The following is a 21,364-nucleotide window of genomic DNA, read 5'->3' as shown; positions in this document are numbered from 1 at the left end:
TTAAATAGTTATCTGCTCAACTCCACGTCAACTGCCAAGATGGCGTTTCGTACTAGCGTACTTCTTTAGTCTCGGTAACCACATACAAACGGAACCTCCTCTTTTCTTCGCATGCTTCCCCTCTTGGATCAGCCTAGGCCCCATTACTGTGGTGTAAAAATACTTTTTTCCGTCAAAACAGTCAGAAAGACGGCATCACGTGGCTCGTGCACCGACATTGTTTGGCGACGATAAAGGCGCCACTCGAGGTTTGGCGAGACTCGAGACTGTCTGCTCCCCTTGCTGGGAGGGGACCAGTGGCTCCGCCACTTCACGCCGCTCACAGAGGGACCTCACCTCCCTCAGCAGCCACACAGGCGTGGATGGTGACGACAGACGAGGTGGGAGGGGTGGGAGGACTCTGTGGGGGGTTGACCTTGTTGGCAAAGAGTCGAGAAGGGGGAAATCAGAGTGTAATAGTGCATAGCTAAAGTAATCAACAACAGCTAGTTCACATACATTCCCGGCTTAAACACTGTCATTTTCAATTAATTGTTAAATTTCTCTTTTTATGATGCATTATCTTTGATCTTCTAATATTACTACTTCCAGACCCATAATAAAAATCTGTGTCTCGGGATGAAAACAGTTCAAGGAAAATAATCTCCATGACTACCAGAGTTACTCGTTTACTCTCTGTATTTGTTGTTATAGATTTTTCGTAAAGAAATATCTTTTTCCAGATACCCTTTTCACACAGTCTTATTTGCAGAAGGAAATTTCTAATAAAGTGGACATCGTCGTCGTCATCGTCAACATCATTATCATCGTCAATAGCAACACGCTAATGGCAGGCAAGTCATGTCCACGAGACACGCCGTCCCGCTCCCCAGGAAACAATAGGTCTTCACCGAGCAAGTCCTCTAGCTGGCACACACTTGAAACCGCGCCAACCATCTTTTCCTTTCTTGCGATATCGACAGCCTTCGGATGACAGGGTGTGTGCGCAGGCGCCATGAACTCGCCATCCACAGCTCGAGGGGTCAAGTACGGAAGTAGTGTTCGATGGAGATACGCAACAGGATACCTTCTTGTCCACGTGACCAGTGCTCGCGCAAATCGGTTTCAACAGCTTGCTCGCGACGTTTGAAGGATGTAGAGGCACAGGAGGCTGTCAACAAGGGGCTAGCAGGACCCAAAGGTGCCCTCAACAGAGGAGACTTTTATTTTTGGTCCCCTGTCCGTTTTTATCTCTCGGTGCAGCTACATTCGCGTGCACCAATGAGATTGCAGTGCAGGATCCAAAAAAATGGACACAAAATTTGGGTTTCCCATACTTTATGTAAATGAGATCTTTCTCGAAAGGCGATTCCTTTGAGCTTGTTTTTACGAAAACTAGTTTTACGTTTTGAACTACCATCTCATAGACCTAAAAAGCGCGATTTTGAGAAGACTAACAAAGGCCATTTATATATTTTTTTTATTCTTTGTTACAGTTTCCGCATCAGTACGATTTTTGTGTGTGTGTGTGTTATAGTTGTATCAGTTACGTGTATTCAAAGAATGAAGAAGAAGAGAACTGAGCGAATCTGATGAGACTTTAAACTCTTCCGTGTATTTTTTTTTTAAACCCCGGCTTGCTTGCTTCTGTATGGATGTGTCGATAAGTCTGTCCCAATGTTTTAAAAAGACTTCTCTTAAAATAATGACAGCTCCATTGATATCATGCCATGAGAGACATAACTGTTGATGTTTGTGTAAGTAGGTGTTAAGGGATCATCTGAGTGGCGCATCCAACCCTCTCACTATCACAGCTCAGCTTTTCCTGATGAGGGACACTCATCACTGCAGGATGGACGGAGGATTTTCCAGTCGCTGGCCCGAACGAAATTTGAACCTACAACCTTCTCCTCGGAAGCTAGGGGGAAAAACAGTTTTAAATATTTAATCAAATAATTATAGAAAATATTTTTTCATAATTTAAACATCATTCAGAATATAAAAGTTTTCTCCCTTTTATGTCTGCTGTTTTACAAAATTAATACTTAAATCAAGTTTTAATTGCTTCTTCGAATTACGGTGTGGCACCAAGTGCATTGTCCCTTTCTGTGCATGAGATTGTAATCCTCACTTTAGTTATCTACTCTATTATCCATAACTTGTCTGCATAAAAGCACTGGTTGGCTAAGCTACAGAAAAAAATAGACCGTCATTAAGATAATGAAAACGATACAATCACTATATTTTTTTAATGGGAGTTTTCATTAACAGCTTCAAATTAAAGCGGAAAGTTCAACACCCCGGAAAATATTATTACGAGAAACGCAGTTCACTTGTGAAATGTCACGTGACCATCTGCGTCACCGATGCTTTTGAGTGAAATCAAAGCTGTGTGATGCACGATTTGTTGCTGATGTGATAATGACACTGTTTGAAAGGAAAAAACAAATGAAGGAAGTGGAAAGCGGAAATGATTTCAACTGGCGTACGAGCTTGATGTCACAGGGCAGACAGACACTAAACACAACTGACAGAAACTGGAAAAGTTTGGAAAGGGTGTGGAGGCTCAGCAAGTGCAGAGGAAAGATGAGTCGTCAACAAGATAGCTCCTAGCACACGTGACCTGCGGCGATGACAATGGTTAATGTTGGAGATGTGCGGTAGTTTCTAAGTGTCTGACATCTGTCCATAAATATAACTCCAGGTCTAATCGGGAATTGAACCGCAAAGTATGCTACTTTAAACACCTAGTTTGGTATATTTTTTCTTCGTTAATATTAATGATATTGTCAAAAGTTCAATTATCATTGCCTGATCACACCTTCGATCAGTGTACGTGTCCGTACAATTTACATTTGAACTACTTTTCTGGACGCTGGAAAGTGTATACAATGTTCTGACATTTCTGACATGCAATGCAGGCTACGTTAGTAACTACGGTTCCACGGATAAAATAATAATCTGCGGGGTCTGGACACCTCTTGAAAACTAGGGAGACTCCATAATTTCCCTATGTTTCCCCAGACAACTACCTACCATTCCCCTGGGTGGGGAGTACCAGAGTATAGGTATATATTGCTATGGGAAGTAGCTATCTATACTTTCTGATAGTACTCTCGACTGTCCAGCAGTAAAATAACAGATTGAAGCCTGTTCGGGCTTACGGTTGAAAAAGCATTCCCTTGCCCATTCAAAAAGAAATAAGTGTCAGAAAGGTAAAGCGGGAGTCAAGAGTTCGGCTCTGAATTTCCACCTTAGACACGGTGAACCAATTACGCTCACTGCCAGTAGTCTCAAGGAATCTTTACCATTTTTTTTTTCGTTTTGTCGATGAAGGAGACGCGGGGAAACATGGCATTTGAAGGCCCCCAACCCCCTCATCCCTCCCCATCAACGGAACTTGAGACCACCGCGCTACACCGCCGCCGGCCAGTCTGGCTTGAGCCCCTCGCGCTCGACCAGCCGGTGGGAGGTCTTCCTTTTGTTTCTGTACTCGCAGCCTACATCGTTGCGACTTCCGCGCCCCCTTGATTAGGGTTACAACAACGACAACACCAACAAGGCCGTACTGGATTGTGAAGGGTGACGTCACGCTGGCAGCACAGTTCTCGCCCAACCACAGTCCACGACTTCTATCGTCCAGCGCCGGTCAACAGTCTTTCTTCAGCTGTTTTTTTTTCCTTTTTTTTTTCTATTTTTTTTTTTTTTACCTTCATTACGCCTGACGCCTCGATGAGAGTGGTCGCGGGGAAGTGAGTGCACAATTACTCGAACACTTACCACAACAGCGCCAGGCTCGTGCAGCGGCGCGTGGGAATTGAACTCTTGCGCACACGCACGCCAAGGACGGGTGACGTCATCAGACCAGCTGTCGTGATTGGTCAGAAAGGTACAAACAAAAGGTCGCGTAACGTGTGGCGTCGAGCACAACACTTCGGCCAACGAGTCGCGAGGTCGCATTCCCTGCATGATGTTTGTACCTTGATTGAGCAATGGCAATTAATTAATTGCTCAAGAGCTAAGACTTCCTACATTTCAATTCAAAGGATTACCGACATCTTATTTCATCTCCAGCTGCAGCCTAACGGTGTCTTCAATCGCGAGGTAGGTCACAGTAGAATTAAAACCTAGCTGCTGACATATTTTTTTTATTATTATTCGTCCACTTTGTGAAAACCCAGTCGCTCAGTCATCTGCTCTTTGAGACAGAAGGAGGGGGAGTAAGCGTGTTTGCGATCATTTTACACAAATTTCGCAATTTCTCTTCTAACTGTGTATAGCTGGTGCTGCCTCCTCTGTGTCATTAGTGCTGCTAGTCTATTTTGGTCTGTGTGTAATTGTTCTATTCCTATCCGTTGTGTAATATTGTAATGTCTTCATTTTTGCTTTCTTTATTTGTGTTCACTGTGCGACACGCGTTCATACCAAGCTGAGTCGTGTAGTGTTCATCTTCTGTCATATAATGCTCAAAGATATTAATAATTTTTGTATTTTATCAACATAGCTTAAACCAGTGACATTACTTATCTAAACTATCACAGATGACAGAGTTAATCGGATAAGTTATTTCAGTATTTGCTTATTTGTGGAGCAGGAGAGGCTATTAATTTAACTGTATTCAGATGTTTAAAATAAAATTTTGGAATTTATATTTTCCTTTCATTCTTGCAGTAATCACATGTAGTGAATTTTGTTTCCAAGGTTTTACATTTAGTACAGTGTGATTGTAATCTTGGTATATTGCAAAGTCCTTCAGTCTGAACTGGAAGATTATTATTCAAGGGTCTAAAGTTAAAATATGCTACACAGTCTTTTGTGTAATGTTTGCAAGTTATTCGAATAACTTGCAAACAGATCTGTAGGCCATTGGTCTGCACATAATTTTGTGCAAGAAGATTCGAGATCCATTCATCTTTTTGGATGTTTTCACACTCTCACCCACAGCCTCATCCAACCGGTTCACACCTTTCATCTTCTGAGCTTTGTTAGGTGCTATAGTCAAATAATAATAATACATTGATTTGTCATTTCATTCAGAATAGTTACATGACACCAAATGAGACTAAAATTAGCATTCCCATTATAAATACATAGATTTTGAATTTTTTATGTCATTAAATATAAATTATACAATAAGGTACAGCAGGTATGAGAAAGTTCACGGACATCAACGGCGCGGGTAGAGTTTATGTTCATTTTATAGGAACAAACAGTTCGTGTTGACAATGAAGGGGTTAAGGAAATGGAGAAATGAGGAGGATGGGCTGTGACATTGAACACTGCACAAAACTGAGAAGACAGACTAGGCATCATTAACAAGGTGTCTGTAATGTCGGTTCATTATGTCAGTGGTGTCATCTGCTAACACTGTGAAACTGGGGTAATCAGGTATCTTAAAAGGAAACATCGGGCGATCACCTGCCCACGTCTGGTGACTTCCCAGCATGCATTTCAATTGCAAAAGCCATAATCTCATAGGAAGTTATTGTCCTCTCTCCCAGGCTTCTCCGATTATCACACGCATGAAAACTGTGCCAGGGTAAGAGGTTTCCCCGCGATAATCTTTGTAAAACTCCTCCAACTGCTCCGACCATGATAGACGTTTTCCATCCTGGTGTTGTCATCATTTTGGTGGACTCAAGTAGCGGTAAACCCCTGTAGGGGGGAATCTTTCATTGGGGATTATCTCGTAGTGGGGTACACTACACGTGACGAGTGTTCACTGGTTGGTTGTCAAGGAATTTTTCCCAGTGTTTCAGTTTCGTACCCCATTAGTACCCTTTACCCATCTCTCCCGCATAATGAGAAATCTCTGTTCCTGTCAGATAATTAAACAGCCAGTCTTAAACTGCAGGCTTATTTTGGTACTTTGAGTCAAGATTAAGTAGTGGAAAGACTTTTGGTCAGATGATGTGAGAATACACACTGCTGTTTCATACTTCTTAAAAAATTATTCAAGTAATCGGCAATGTTACAAGAAAATGTCTGACGCTCCTCACACTCAACAAAGACCTTTGACATGAAAGTCATACAATTAGCAGTCTGCTTGCAAACTTGCGACTTGTTTGTGAGAGTGGCCAGTCCCTAACAACCTCTGTATATCCCCAACCGTCAAGAGCAGAGAACTGTTGCAGTGACGCAGGAGATGGGCAGCTGAACTCCATCCACTCCACTCACTTTAGCCTGCATCCCAGTCACGAGGGGACAGTCGACAGGCAGAATCCTTCCGCTGTACTTCCCTCTTAGTGTCAACTGAACCCGTCACGTGATCATGTGCAGGGCGCTCCAGAGAGCAGACGACCAGCAGCGCAGATGACAGTAACTGGAAAAACAAGGGTTCAGGATGCCTCTTACATTCCGGAATATTTGGTGAAAAGCGACCATCTGCTGTGGTGTATCCTTCTCGGGATCAGCACTGATCAGAGTGCAGAAATTTGTTAAATAATACTTGACAATATATTGTATTGTGAACGACTTTACTGTGTTGAGCATCGAAGTTCAACGCCATGTGAAACTAGTGTGCAGGCTTTGAAAACAAAATGGTGATGATACTGGAGTAAAGACACCTGGTTATTACAGCTCCACATCTTTTGTCCCGTGGTAGCTTTTTGTACCACAGGTCTGGTAATGGAAAGCTCCAGTGAGTGTTCGAACTACTTCCCTCCTCGTGTCCACTGCTGACTTGATCGTTTTCTTATTTTCCATTGTGTTTCTTGTTCTCCATCAAAGATCGCAGCTTCAGGAAGCTTTGTGTACGTGCCTTCATGCAAATGAATGAAAATTGAGCTAAGTGCTTTAATGAAAGTGTTGCAAGGAAAAAAAACTGATAAAAGTTTTTGTTACAGGCACTTCAGGGCAATTCAGCACCGCAAATACTTCAGAGGTCGCTTCGCAAGGTAAGATTTGCTTTATATGTAGATTGATTATTGGCTTATCAATTTGAAGTGTAGCTTTAATTTTCTTCTGCTCTGATTATTCCAATGTCTGTAACTTCAAAACTAAATGTGCTTCTGTGAGCGAACAGACTGGAGAGGGATTGTAGATGGTTGATATCCTCTGACAGTACCAGTGCGCCCCACGATAAAAAAAAAGTTAAACTAATGACCTGATACTTGTTTTGTGGGGTTGGTGTCCAACCATACGCCTGTAGTCAAGAAAGGTCAAGGCCAGTATAATACCTCACAAAATAATTACACAATTGAGTGTGTGTCTGTGTGAGAGAGAGATTATAGGGAGGACCCAACCTTTCAGACGACACAGAAATCGTGGCCTTTGTACTTTTTGTAGCAGAGAGCCTTTGTCTGTTTGTCTGTTTGTCTGGTGTCTGGTGATTAGTTGGGCATCTGGGTGTGGTTGATGTCAGTATGATTATTTTGCTATCGGCTGACTAGGTGGTAATATTTCCCAAATTATGACTCTTTTTTCTTCGAGGGTGTATTAAGTCTTTCACTGTTGGGATAAACATAAGTTTCTTCCACGTGTATGGCATTAGTTGCATTGTCATTTGCCTGAGATGATATCACTATTTGGATGTTATAGAATTTAATGGACATTTATCTATTTAGCCAACGATTGTCACCCAAACCAAAACTAAATTGACTCAACAAATTATGTAATCAAATAATTATCACAGGACCAAGGCATGAACTTCAGCATCGTAGTGGTAATAGTTCCGAGTGTAACTTGCCACGGGATGGAACGTATTGTGTACGGGTGTAAACGTAGATAAATAAATTCTGTTTGCAGAAATTTTTACAACTTCTGAACCTATCGCTTCAACTGTTCCTGGTGCTGCTACTGTTGCTAGTGTTGCTGGTGTTGTTGGTGGCCTTTTCATGGTAGCAATGATGACAGCCTGCTTTCTCTGGTGGCGACGACCACGACGCAATGAGTGAGTTCTTTAACCGCCTTCAGACATCTACAGTCTGTCTGTCTGTTTGTCTCTGCTTTGGTTGATTTGTTGGTTGGTTCGTCGATCTGTTTCTTTTGTCTTAGTGTGTGCATGTCTTCTCATGTTCGAGGATTATTCTGGCCATGGCTCATATGATATTTTGTAAAATGTGTGTGTGTGAGAGAGAGACAGTGCAGGAACATCATGTGCTTTAAGATATTTCAGTAACTGTTGGTGTACATGTAATTAGGCAAAAATCAAGAAAATGGTTAGTTTCTTCTAAACCTCATATTTGAATATTTTAATGTCACAGGTTACACAGTGCAGGGCAAGACAAAGATGATGTTATATACTACGAAATCTCCGAGGTAGGAAATCTCATTTTCCGTGAGATGAAATCTTTTTATCTCTTGATGGCAAGAATAATGCTATTTTCTGTACTTTAGAGAGAGAGAGATGTTTTTAAATGTCTGTGACCTGTAGGGTCATTGTTGATCTTGATCTAATACAGAAAACAAGCTTTATCTCCACCATCTCTCTCTCTCACTCACGCATGCACGCACGCACGAGCAGCGAGAGAGAAAAAAGAAGGCGAGTAAAAGACTAGAAGTAACTGTATTTCTGCCTGATTGTGCACTCTTTGTCGATAGTGCTACACGTGCAAAGAGTTCCCTGCTATACAAATACTACCTGTAGTTTTCTTTTTTCCTGTACTTAGATGTCTCTTTACTCTAAATAATGGCCTTTGAAATTTTTAGCCTCTATTCGAAGCACTAACCCCTCAGTACTATAAAGTCATTTCTCTATTTTTTTTTATCAGGATCCATCGTCGAAAAAACGGAAGAAAAGAAAATACAAGAAGAAGGCTCTGGGTAAAAGCGCCGAGACTCCGAACGCAGTCGAGGTGGTAGCGGTGGACGCAGCGCCAGACATCATCACTGCCCACGACAGCGACTCCATCTACGAGACCCTGGACAAGAAGCGCTGGTCACAGGACCAGAAAGTTCTGGCGATCGTCCGGGCCGACAGTCTCACATCTGGCGTGGTGGTCAGCGGCCGGGAGTCTCCGCCTCTGGACATCAAACCCTGTGACCGTACCTACGACCACCTCGACCACTTTGACGCCCGGAAAGAGAGGGACAGTCAGCTGCGCCACAGCGGCTCCACCACCTCCCAGCGAGGGAGTAGCGGCATGGACAGGTACCAGCTTGACCCGACAACCAAAAGAAGGAGTAGCGAAAGGACCAGTGGAGGACTAAGGGAGCTCAGTGTTCCGTTTGAAGAGTCCACGTCTCTGGCCGAACTTGCTTCCCAGAGCGGCGCTGGGGGCAAAAAAATCGTATGCCAACTAACCATGCTTGGGGTCATGGAGGATGGGCGGCCAGTCCCCATACAGTCCCCTCGAATGTCCAAAACCTACTTCTTGTTGGAACCGGACAGTCAGACGGAGGCAGGGATCTCGCCCAAAACGCGATTCCGCATCCGAGAAGACAGATCGGGTCCTTCTTCCTCGACTTCAGAGTCTGCCGGGAGGAACCTTCCTGTCACGTCTGCTGCTCCAGACTACTACATCCTTGAGCCTGTTAGTGACCGCGACAGTATCTGTGACGTCACTGATGTCGAGCATAGCGCTCCTTGCCGAGACTTAGACGAGGGCTGCAGCTCGGTTCCCAGTTCTAACCGGGGCCAAACTTTGCCATTGTACAAAGATGTCCGCAGTATTTCCTGTCCAGTGGAAACAGTCCAGTGTCCTCGCCCCAAGCAACTAGATTTCAAGCGGTCCGTGTCCTCCCCTCAGCCTGAAAAGATTAGCCCTCGGGACAGGAAACTCGACCCCGTATTTCTCCAGCAAAGAATTGAAGAGGAGATGAGAGCCCTAGGCATCATGCAGGCCGTGTGCAATGACCGTAATGAAGTCAGTGATATCAGCGAAGCGAGTGACATTGAACAGGATGAGAACTCAGACCGTCAGTCTATGTCAAAAGAACGCAAGGGCCATCTTGGCACGAGTAGCAGCGATTACTTCCTCCTGGAGGCCACCGCGTCGAAGGAAAACGAAAACGAAGGAGGCGACAGCTTTCAGCCCCAGCTTCCTCCTCGCAGGCAACGGTCTGCTGGGATGCCGACGACCCCTGACCTGGAGGTCAGCCCAGGCAAGTTCGCCTACCAGCGACAGATCAGTCAGGGTGTGCCACCTCGCCTCCCTGAACGTAATCCCAACATGAAGTCACACACACGCAGCAAGAGCGAGACCCGGATGTTCCTGCCCACCGGTGGCCAACCTTCGTCTCCCACTAACTGTCCTGCTGATGACGGTCCCGTCATCGTGTCCTTAAAGAAGAACAAAGCCGGAGATGGGAGTGTAGCTCCTGTTTTCGGATCTTCGGAATCTTTTCGGCCTCGACTGCAGACATTGCCGAGTGGAGCGTACTGATCTGGAACATTAAGAAAAAAAGAATACGTATAACCAAAGAAATGACAATCAGAAATGACAAGAAACAAAGGTCGAGATTCAAGTTATAATAAGAGTCAATAATACAAAGCAATGCGAACATACACGTCTCCCCTCCCTACCCACGTGTGCACTCGCTTTCTTTCTCTCACAATGTACAAACACAGGCACGCAGACAAGACTGGCCACTATGTGAAAGTACAACAAACTGTACAATAAACAGCCACACTAGAGAACTGTGTACAGACCGCTGTCCTACAAACCTTTGGCTGAAGTGGGTTACAAGAGGGATGATCTAATGGGAAGTGTAGCTTGAGGCTTTTATTTGTCACTCCGACCTTCTCTGCCCCCTTTACAGCCTTGTAACTTGACTCAGCCTGCACTCATCACACCCTCACTAGTCATTCCCCCCCCCCAACAAAAACAACAACCAACACCCCACCCAACCCCACTCCTGTTTGACTAACAAGTGTGTACGTGCTCAAGGAGCAGTATGTGACTTGGGGAGGTGGGGAGGATATTGTGCTGTTGAAGATGAGTCGTGTCTGTGATGAACTGTGTCGAGTGACTCAATTTGTGATGACATGGGTGTCGAGACTGATGACTGGATTCACGATCATTGGTACTAGTCTACACTTGAGTATTTACAATAAACACTGGACCCCGTGACATTTTCAACAACAGACTGCATTTGTGATAAAATGTGCACCTCCATAAGAGGAACACGATGAATTGTCTTGGCAACAAGGACTAAATTTGTCAAGAAAATTGTTTTCATGTTAGAGTTTCTTACTTCATCTCGAGACTTTGATAATAAGGTTTCGGTTTTTTTGGTATGTTTTTGCTGTAGTCTTGCGAATAACACCAATATTAACTCGAAATACATAAATGCATTGATAGACTCATGAATTATATACATGTATGTGTGTATTAGAGAGAGAAAAAGAGAAAGATATGACAGAGAGAATCTTAATAATATTGACAATTTCCAGAAGACTTTCTGGATCGAGTCATGTACCACTACTGTCATGTGGATTTATTTTCTTTCTACATCGCTGAAAGTTTAAAGCAAACATAAAAGTACACAATAATTATTTCCTGTTTTTGTTTCTTTTTTTTTTTTTTTTTTGCATAGCCAACTAGTACACTTGAATGTGTCTGTCAAACTTTGCTGCATTGTTTATAAAACAAAATCGGTTTGAAGAGGCTTGCAGAGTGCGCTGATCACGTGAATCAAGTTCCAGGCGTTTGCTGACCACACCATGACTTCAGCTCGCCATTCTGTCACTTTTTTGGATTAAAAAAAAAAACAGAAATGTTTCAGCCAAAGCCTTACATGTGCATTTTATCATCAGTTCACGACATCAAACTTGTTCTGAAATTTATGCAACACATTTGTAAAGCAAACAACAGGCCAAAGTCGCTTATATATTTCAAGGCTGAAATCAGATTTGATATTAGTTCTGTTAATGGTTTGTCCAATCAAGCATGATGAGTTGCAAAGACAGACAGGATGTGTTAGCAGCAGACTTCTGGCTCTTTGGCAGCTAGCTATTGTAAGATTTACCATTTAGACCACGACTTAGAACCACCTCCTCCCATTTATAATATTCGTACGATGACATTTCAGCCAATGATTCCCAAGTGTTACAAAATAAGTCTTGTTAGCGTGTCAGCCATCTCAACCATCGTACTCTTGCCGCTAACTGTAGTCTGCCCTGTCAGTCCATCTAACAAAGTAGTCGACTTTCAGCCGCATTTCAGATGATACTTTCAGCAACGGGATATACAGGAAATAACATTTTGAATGCATTCATTAGATGCAAACGATTGTATGATATGCATACATAACCAATATAATGGACGGACATTACAAAGTAGATACACGAACAGGTAAACAAACATTACGCCACACACACATACACAAGTGCACACATGTTCATCATGACCAAGAAGCTAAATTAAAGATTAATTATGCACGAACCAAACTATTTACGCAGTCCAGTTCAAGTGCGGGAAATGCGGGCAGTGCACTTGTCCTCGTCTAGAACAACGGTAATCACAGTCCATAAGACATCCGTCTCAAGCTGTTCCCTTGAAAACCTGAAAACGCGGAAGTGGACGCCTTTCATGTTCCTGTATTCAGAGGCATCCATCCCCCTGCGTCTGTACACAAGTGACACAGGGCGGAAGTCACTGGTGAACAGATGGCCAGTTTCGCATCCTTACTTTCTTGACTCGAAAGATTGGAGTTGCATTCGTAAGTCACCCGATCAGAAGTAAAGGAGTTACCCAATCACAGTAAGGTGTGACCGAACTCACTCAAATCACAGAAGTTGAATTTATTTGCAATCCTACATCTTGAACTCGATTAATATGCGACATCAAATTTACTAACACGTTATAGGCATCAAAAAGCATAAAGTGGGGAGGAAGAGAGGGGAAGAGAGTAGAGAGCGGGGAGGGAAGGAGAGAGGAGACGTGTTAACCCCACCTTTATTTGGCAGCCTCCACTAAGCCATATACTTCTTTTGGGTGATTACTTACAGGTTCGTATATAATTTTCATATGCAATATGCTCACAATGTCCATGTAAGTATAAAGCTTACGCTCAAGACTCCTTTTCGTGTGGAAAGAATGCACCTATACACTTAAGTCATTCTGAGTGACAGATGATGGACAGTTTCAGTCTGACCTGCGTGCAAAATGTTGCCGTGACACAGAGGAGCAAAGTTTTCCTGACAGCAGACTGCACGGCAACAACGGAGACATGTCACGTGCAGCGCGATGACCTCGCGTCACCTTCAACAGGAAGAGGGAAATCAGGGTGGGGTCATAGTTCACTTAGCGTGGCCAGCAAATCTTCCCGGCACAGATGTGCGCATCTGACATTTCCGTCCCTGAACCCACATACAGAGTTCCCAGGAAGGGCTTAGAACGAATTAAAGCTCTGCTTAATCGAACACACTGTCGAACACGTGACTATGTTTTTCTTACGTGTGACGATCATGTAAATACTTGTCAATCATAGTTATATATTTGACAATATGTCAGGTTAAAAGGCTCTTGTTTTTTTTTTTTTAATAAAGTGAACTTTCCACATTTTCACACCAAAGAATGTAATACAGAAAATGTAAAGAGCTGCAAGCCAGCTGAAAGAGCAGTGCTTTCTGGGATTTACAAGAAAATAAAAAACATAATTGTTTGTTTACGACAAAAATAAAATAACGATCTGGAAAGATGATCTCTGCAAATACGTAATAATACTACTGACGCAGCGATACAAATGACGTGCATATTACTGACGTAGTTATATCAATGACGCACACATTACTAGCGTAGTTATAGTACACATTACGTACACAGTTAAATATAAGGGCAAGTAGAACAGAAAAACTCTCCTGAGCTACCGTGCATACATATCTATATATAAACTCGATGACATCATCAAAATAAAAGCAGCAGTCTAAATTTAAAACTTTTATTTTTATAGCGGTAGTTTGTTACAGTTTGGGTGGACATGCTTTAAATTAAGTGTAGCTGACACTTAAAAAAAAACCTGCACAGTGAATCCAGCAAATATAAATTTCAACTTCTGACTCTGTAAATTAAAGGGAGATAGCTACAGCAGGTAGCATTCTCTTCTGTTGTAGTTCTTTCCCTTATGAACTTAAAGCATACTTCAAATTTTCTACAAACTTTTTCCACTTTTGACACACTCGCTATTCCTTATACCAAGATGAAAAAATCAGTATGTATTACGTGTAATTATGACAATATTTACCTGAGTGACTTATTCATAGTCTTTTTAATACTGCAAAAGCTAAAGAAATGACTAAGGGGGAAAGTGCAGACACCGCGAACTGGATACGATTTTTCTAAAGGATGCCAGTCAAGGGACGAATTAGTGAATATTTTACATCCCTGAATGATTTTGTGATATGCGAGTAATTAGTGAATAAACAGAGGTAATACGGACAAGCGGACACAGAAGGAACGGAATGATTTTTCGCCTTCGTAGCTATGTAAGTTTAGGTATGTGCGAAAGACCCCGTCTGAAAATAATAATGAAAGCATGATTCACCACAAAGGTGAACTTTTGTACATACAAAGAAAGTATAACACACGGCTTAAAGGATTGATCAGGATGTCTGAAGAGCCACAGCAGATATTTCATAGAATAACAGCAAGGAATGGTCAAATCTTATCGACATATTAATTCTTCTTCATGAAGGCTTCGAAATCCAGACATCAATCTTCAAGAAGAACACGAAAAACGGACATCATCAAATGTAATCAAAAACTTTAAAATTTCAACACAACAACGACAGAATACAACTTGGTAATAAACTATATTAAGCCTCCAATCACAATCTTTAGAATTAATGTTTAGAGGTGATAGGTGATCCAAAAAATAAAATCAATCATTCTATGTAAGTAAACAATTAAAACATTGTTGAGTAGCTTTATGAGATGTCACCAGAACCAATGTAGATATTTTATGCATATAACAATAATTAGGACCAAAGAAATTTTAAATCAGAGAATTCTTAAAATAATTTAACAATAACACTAAAAAGCAAAGTTTGGTAAAAACCAAAGCACTATTACAAATTCCATTTTTTAAGAGTAGAGCATAAAACTGTATTTAAAATTGCTTAAAAAGCATTTTAAAAAGACTTAAAGGCCTTAATAATATAGTGGAATATACTAGATAAAATACGACTTTAAACAAAAAGTCAAAGTAAATACTACGGTGGGCGCACATCACCATGGAGACCACAAAACAACATGCACCACCAGTGGGCAAGGTAGGAAAAGGGGAGACGATCGCCAGCCAGGCTAAAGAGCACAAATAGGAATGTTCTCGTTACCCAGTCAACCACAGCGCCAGATCAACGAGGTGTCAGGTGGTTAGCTGCCGCTTTGTCATAACGGGTACACCTGGAGGAGCGCCGTTCCCGTTGCCGTACACGTCTTCCCTACGAATCCAAGCTCTGTTGTATAACACTGGCGTACATAGCAATACTTATGTGACGTAGTGGCCTTCCCCAAGCTGACCTGCTTTGTTTAATGGATGCTTGACTTTTTCGAGAGTTGAGGAACTTAAAGCAGCGACGGAGAGAAAAATCCCTTTGTGCACAAGACGTTGCTTTAAACACTCCTCTGGTAATCTATTTTCTTGTAATATTTTGTTGTTGCAAAGATCGTGTTGGCCTTCCACTGTTGACCTGCTCCACGATTGTCTGATGCTTGCTTTCCCCGGTACCTTCAGCTGTGTTCTGGTATTAGCTGGGTTACAAAATGCTGCACTTCTTATACTTTCTTCTGCTTTTCTGCCTGCGAATCGTCTTGAAAGTCACTTTGATAGCAGTCTCAAAGACCTCGCGGACGCCTTCATTAGTTTTGGCCGAGCACTCGACGTAGGCCGCAGCCCCGATCCTCTCGGCCACCACCTTGCCCTCCTCTGAACTTACAGGAATCTGCTTTCTTCTCTCTAGCTTAAATAGGGTCACGGGGTCGTCACGCAAGTCCTTCTTGTTTCCCACCAGGATGATGGGAATTCCGGGGCAGAAGTGCTGCATCTCTGGGTTCCATTTTTCTAGAATATTCTGCAGGCTGTCTGGGTTGTCAATGGAGAAGCACATGAGGATGACGTGTGTGTCCACGTAGCAAAGGGGTCTCAACCGATCATACTCATCTTGACCCGCTGTGTCCCAGATGGACAATTCCACCTGGAAGGAGAGATTTTTATGAAAAGAAATGAAAACCTCTTAGCATCTACAGCCACTCTTGTCACAAAAGGAAATTCATCCTAAAATACTACTGGTAGTTTGAAAACATAATTGAAATACGAAGACAGTTTCTTGATGCTTGAGATTCCATTGCTTCGTGTTAATAGTAGTCCTTGATAAGGAACGAAGAGGAGAGGGGGATAGATTATCGATGCAAAAAAAAAGTAAGGTCTTCTTTTCCTTTTCCAGGAAAACTCTGTTTACCTGTTTGCCATCCACTGTAATATTTGCACCATATTTGCCCAAATCTGTTGCAGTGTAGTCCTCAGGGAAATGGTTTTGGGTGAAGACGACCATCAGACATGTTTTACCGCACTCTCCGTCACCGACAGTCACCAGGTTCTTCTGGATTTTCTTCTTATTCTTAGTTTCCTGCGCCATTAAACTAAGGCCTTTGAGAAGACTTCTGACACATTTTCTTGCCTTTTAAATGATATGTGATTGAATGACGAATTGAAACTTACTTTTATCGTTCTATGATTTAAAGCATAATCACAATACAGTTTAAAACAACACCAATAATTGAGTACATAAATTAAATATCGACTATGTCTTCTTAAAAGTCAAAAATGCTGAAGTATTTTCAAGCTCAGGAATTGTATTCTCTAACTCAGCTGCTTAAGGTAGGCTCAGGTGGGAAATAATGCGAAATAGTATTCTGTTCCTGAAATCCGAGATCGTCTGATGGGCAGATTATGTTAAGGTGCTCCATACTATGTGTAGTGTCAAGGAGGCAATGGATACTCGTGTGTCATCAAGAGTGAGATGACTACAGTGTTACACAGACAATAGTGTGTGACACACAGATGTATAGAAACAGAATAGTGACATAACGAAAAGGGTTTTTAGGGGATTATCAGTGAAACATCAGTGTGTGGCATGAAGAATGCGAGCCCACAGATTCACCATATATATAATTATAGAGAGAATTATACATACGCCTCCCTGTGTCTCCGCCATAGCAGGTCAGGCTTGTCTTCGCCTTATAGTCACTCGTGCGTTTGCCGAGCATTGTGGGTAATACAGTATTTACTGTTTGTACGTCATCCTGTTTGTACCACCCTCGTCTGCACGCAAATGGCTTAAAGGGTAACACGATCGCTGGCTTGTGAAGGTCGACTTCACTTGATACAGATGTGCTGTAGATGAACAAAGCCCACACCTTACAACGGCTAGACCACTCATCCGCTGACAAGACCGGGTGGATTTTCACTGCGGTGGAAAAGTCTTCATATTATTTGGCAAAATGTTATAGTTATACCCTTCTCTGAAAGATTTTTCGTTTGTCAACGCTTACACTCGATTCGCTGTTTGTTAAAGTATTGAAATTACTTATTTTGTGTAAGGATTATTTCCGCAATCATATTTAAAATAAAGGACCATATACTTTCAAAGTGTGTCTCTCTTTACCTCTAACAGATATGCCTGTTGTACTGTTTTAAAATATTAAATGATAAACGCATTAAGTATTGTTATATCAGCAATGTTTAAAGTTAACCTCGTTGCTCGTTGAAGCGGAAAGAGAAGACAGTTAAATGTTCGGTAACGAGGTCAGGATTCTCAAATCAGCACTAGACGCACCACGTGACATCAAATAAAGTATTGTGGCACAAACGAAGGTGCTGATGGTAGCGGTAATAAATGTTCTCCACATTAATGATTATGCTAAACAAATAAAATGAATGTGAAAATATCTTAGCTAACGGCCATACATGTCTATACTTCGGATACACTTTTGCCTGACGGCAGCAGCAAACGGGTTAAAATAAACTGTGAGCTTGATGTTAAGAGGGTGATATCACATGTGACTGAGAGTTGAGTGGACAGGTTTGTGCTAGACTTGTTATCCCTTGATGCTTATTACGGGGATAGCAGAAGGAGGTCATTGATGCGTATGACTGGAATAGCGGTCTGAGGTCCTTCACGTTCGTTATTGGAACAGCAGTCGCAGGTCGCTGATATTAACTGATAGAAAGTGTTCGCTGGTCATCAATGTTCATTACTGGAATAACATCATCATCATCGTCGTCGTCATCGTCGTCCATTGTCGCGTGTCGGCGATTGTTTTGTTGTTTGTGTTGTGCTTCCCGTACTTTGCTGGCCTGTCGCTGGATGTAACCCTATCCGTCTCGCGAGCCGAAGACACTTGTCGTCACGCGTCAGCTGCTCGCAGGGCCTTCATTGATGTACATTTGTTTGGCCTGCTCTCTCTATATATATGCTTCGTAATATTCTTCTTATTTTCCTTCTGTCTTCTTCGTCTAAGTTTTTATCTCCACTCTCCCACTTCGCCATCTACCCCCGCCATTGTGTCAAGGTCCCTACCTGTCCCCCCGTCCACCCTGTACCCTCATCGCCCGGTCAGCGCTTGCACAAGTGATCATGCTGTGCCCGGGTGTTTTTTTTTTTTTTTTGTTTTTTTTTTGTGAACATCTCACAAAAACTTCGGGAACCTTGGGAAGCGTGACGCCAGGGACCTTGACCCTTCCGTGCTAAGCAAACTCTCCGCTTCACTCATTGCCAGTCATTAAGCTTGTTCTGGGGCTTTAATTCAACAACTTTTAAACACTTTTAAGCCACTGCATTAAGTTAATGGCGACATGCAAAATAACTCAAGGCCTAAAACTGATGACAGGTAAAGGTAAAATAAACGAGGACCCAAAGCAACCAAGTCATTGTCAAACTACAAGTAGGTTACAGTAGTAAGATCGCGAGCACCGTCTCCGTAGCGTAGAGGTTATCTTGCTAAAGAAAACAAAAACAGACAGATTAAAATAAACAATTTCAGTAAGGGAGTAAACATTGATTACTTCTATCTGCTTTTAAAGACTTGATATTATATATATCTTGAGAAAACAATTTTTCAGTGCGGATCAGGTGGCAAAACAAAACACTGAAGAGAGGGAGATAACAAGCGAAACCTTTTTTATGTGTCTTACGTCCCTTTGATGAGTTTATCCTCTGCCAGTTCGAATGAGTTGTTCAGTGTGGCGTCTATGCACATAGTCAAAATTCTCAGGTTATTAGCTTGAGTATTATTTTAATAGCTTAATTAAGTAAGTACAGTTCATGTCTTGGAAAATAAAGGACTTGTGAACCAATCCGATTTCGCTTTTGTTTTCCATTGAAAGAAAATTATTATGCTGTGTGATCCTCATAAATATTTCAGCGAAACGAAATTCTTTTAATGTCTATTTAACTCGTGCGTCTGTCTCCCGTTTCTGTCTATTTATTCTTTTTTGTGTGTGCGCGCGCGCGCGTGTGTGTGTGTGTTACAGCTAAGAACCTGGGTTGTCGGTAACGGTTATCCCACACACTATCACTGCCAATAACCGACTCGATATAAAAAAAATAAATTATTATAATTAAAGACATCGTTGTATTTGGTGTAAACGTGACTTCATCTTTCAACAGAAAAGCGTCAGAATGGAAACGGAAAGACTAGGAGGAATAAATGAACAGCAGAAGTCAACTAGTGCATGCTTCCTTTTCCAGTGTGATTTACTTGTAAACAAAAGTTTCCTCAGGATGCATCTCCATAAAGATAACAAAAATTCAGACAAATTAAAATAAACAATTTAAAACAGTGAGAAACTATTTCGTAGTAGTTCGTGAGTGTTGGAAGGATTTGTGAGTGTGAGGGTGTGGGTGTGTGGTTTTGGGAATATAGTTTTAGTGTTGTTTCTTATTTAGTCGGGTATTTACATGGACTGTAGGTGTTTGTGTGAGATGATAGTTTGAGTGGAATTAAGTTGTTATTAAGTTTTTATTATAAGTTTTATTATCAGCCAGTTGTTTTACCACGTCTTTTAATTTCTCCTAGTGAGATAATAAAGTTAAATTGAATTGAATTGAATTGAATTGAGTGTGTGTACCGCGTGAGAATAAAAGAAAAAAAGGTCGAATTCGTACACCCCGTGTAGGAGCACCACTGATGACACGTGACACTAGTCACGACAGCTCACCTCCACGTTTTTCGCTCAGTGAACAGTGAGTGACATTCCCACCGCAGCCGCCGAGACGGTTGGTCCTACCTGTACAGGTGTGAATACAGACAGAGGAATCTGTGCATTTAGTTCCTTGCCCAGTCAAGGTAAGCAAATATGTTTTTATATTGTCCTGAATTCTCAATTCTGATTTCACGGCAAAGAAATTGTTAAATTGTTTCATGAGAAAAATCTTAATGTTCAATAAGAAATCACGTGATGAGTTTAACTAATAGTAGCAGTGAATGGTAGTAATTAATTAGTAATTAAGTTACAGGAACTAATGTTGTGATGAGTTTAACTCAGGAAGACCAATAGTAGCAGTGAATGGTAGTCTCATTAGTAATTAAGTTACAGGAACTCATGTGGAGGAGCAGTTAAGGAGGACCCGCTGAAACAGATCCCTAACTACCGGATGGCATGAGAACCTTCTTCCTACACCGGACCCACCCAGGGGGGACTCAACGGAGGGAGGACTGGGTAGCTCGATTTTATCCGGGTAGCCCTGGAGTTTCTTCCCTTGTGGGTCGTCGAGGAATCGAACATCCTGTCGATGTTTCCACCAATGTCCAGACCAAAAGTCTGGAAGTGTCTACCAGCATTCGTGTTTCCATGGAAACATGTGCAGTGGCGTGTTAGTGTCGTTGCTAGTGTGACGGCGCACCTCACCTGCCTGGCAGTGACTGGGTGGGAGAAGAGCATTCCTGGCGCTCGTGAGAGCATCCTACATCCGGACTGCAGATGACTGGAATTGTAAGTGTTATCTTCGACTTACTCTTATTTTTCAATTTTTTAATTTGACCACTAGTGTTGAGTGTTGAGATATCAACATGTCATCTAGCTGAGCTGTGAAAGCTCACCAATATTATGCCTGTTTCTCGCTGCAGACCTGACCACCTGTAGACCTACCAGGTGCAGTGTGACAACCACAGGTGTATCGAGGAATCGTGGCTGTGTGACGGTTCTGACGACTGTCGTAACGGCTGGGACGAGAGCAACTGTGGTAAGTAGTGTAGGTCGTCAAGTTGTGACCCTCGTATGTCCCTGGTGACCAGAAAGTTGCCTTAAAGACCAACCGAGCAAAATTATCAGACATAGTTCCATGACGATATCCCGTTCTTCTAGTCAGCAAGTAGACAGACGTGAGGACAAAGATAAGAAACTTTACATTTTAGACATGGAGCTAAGAATTGCGAGATGGTAGAGTTAGCTTTGAGTTTTCTCTGAGTAAGAATTATTTGGTGTTTGACCGTGTATTGGG

At 42.2% G+C, this 21,364-nt stretch overlaps 2 protein-coding genes across 3 annotated transcripts; one reads left to right on the top strand and one right to left on the bottom strand.

Moving 5' to 3' along the window:
- Window positions 1-3,764: 3,764 nt before the first annotated feature.
- Window positions 3,765-11,227, top strand: LOC112572785. 2 transcript variants are annotated; one of them, XM_025252671.1, is made up of 5 exons: window positions 3,765-4,083; window positions 6,825-6,875; window positions 7,726-7,870; window positions 8,184-8,238; window positions 8,691-11,227. In XM_025252671.1, the coding sequence occupies exons 3-5, from the start codon at window positions 7,815-7,817 to the stop codon at window positions 10,302-10,304; spliced, it is 1,725 nt and encodes a 574-aa protein (XP_025108456.1). In that variant the 5' UTR covers window positions 3,765-4,083; window positions 6,825-6,875; window positions 7,726-7,814; the 3' UTR covers window positions 10,305-11,227. The 2 variants fall into 2 exon arrangements, with proteins under 2 accessions (XP_025108456.1, XP_025108455.1); XM_025252670.1 differs by lacking the exon at window positions 3,765-4,083 and adding an exon at window positions 4,106-6,619.
- LOC112572788 (ras-like GTP-binding protein rhoA) lies at window positions 11,148-17,199 on the bottom strand. The gene is made up of 3 exons (XM_025252676.1): window positions 17,057-17,199; window positions 16,322-16,489; window positions 11,148-16,057 (listed from the first exon to the last, which is right to left on the bottom strand). Exons 1-3 carry the CDS (start codon window positions 17,075-17,077, stop codon window positions 15,620-15,622), a joined length of 627 nt encoding a protein of 208 aa, XP_025108461.1. The 5' UTR covers window positions 17,078-17,199; the 3' UTR covers window positions 11,148-15,619.
- Window positions 17,200-21,364: the final 4,165 nt, after the last annotated feature.

The sequence above is a fragment of the Pomacea canaliculata genome, linkage group LG9, assembly GCF_003073045.1.
Source record: "Pomacea canaliculata isolate SZHN2017 linkage group LG9, ASM307304v1, whole genome shotgun sequence".
In the NCBI taxonomy this organism is placed as follows: Eukaryota; Metazoa; Mollusca; class Gastropoda; order Architaenioglossa; family Ampullariidae; genus Pomacea; species Pomacea canaliculata.
This window is presented reverse-complemented; position numbering and strand designations above follow the sequence as displayed.

Coding starts and splice junctions, on each gene's coding strand:
- LOC112572785 (XM_025252670.1), top strand. Junction 6,876..7,725: donor TTCAGAGGTCGCTTCGCAAG/GTAAGATTTGCT, acceptor TTCTGTTTGCAG/AAATTTTTACAACTTCTGAA. Junction 8,239..8,690: donor TATACTACGAAATCTCCGAG/GTAGGAAATCTC, acceptor TTTTTTTATCAG/GATCCATCGTCGAAAAAACG.
- LOC112572788 (XM_025252676.1), bottom strand. CDS start 17,077: ATGGCGGAGACACAGGGAGGC. Junction 16,490..17,056: donor TGGCGGAGACACAGGGAGGC/GTATGTATAATT, acceptor TTAATGGCGCAG/GAAACTAAGAATAAGAAGAA. Junction 16,058..16,321: donor TTACAGTGGATGGCAAACAG/GTAAACAGAGTT, acceptor CTCTCCTTCCAG/GTGGAATTGTCCATCTGGGA.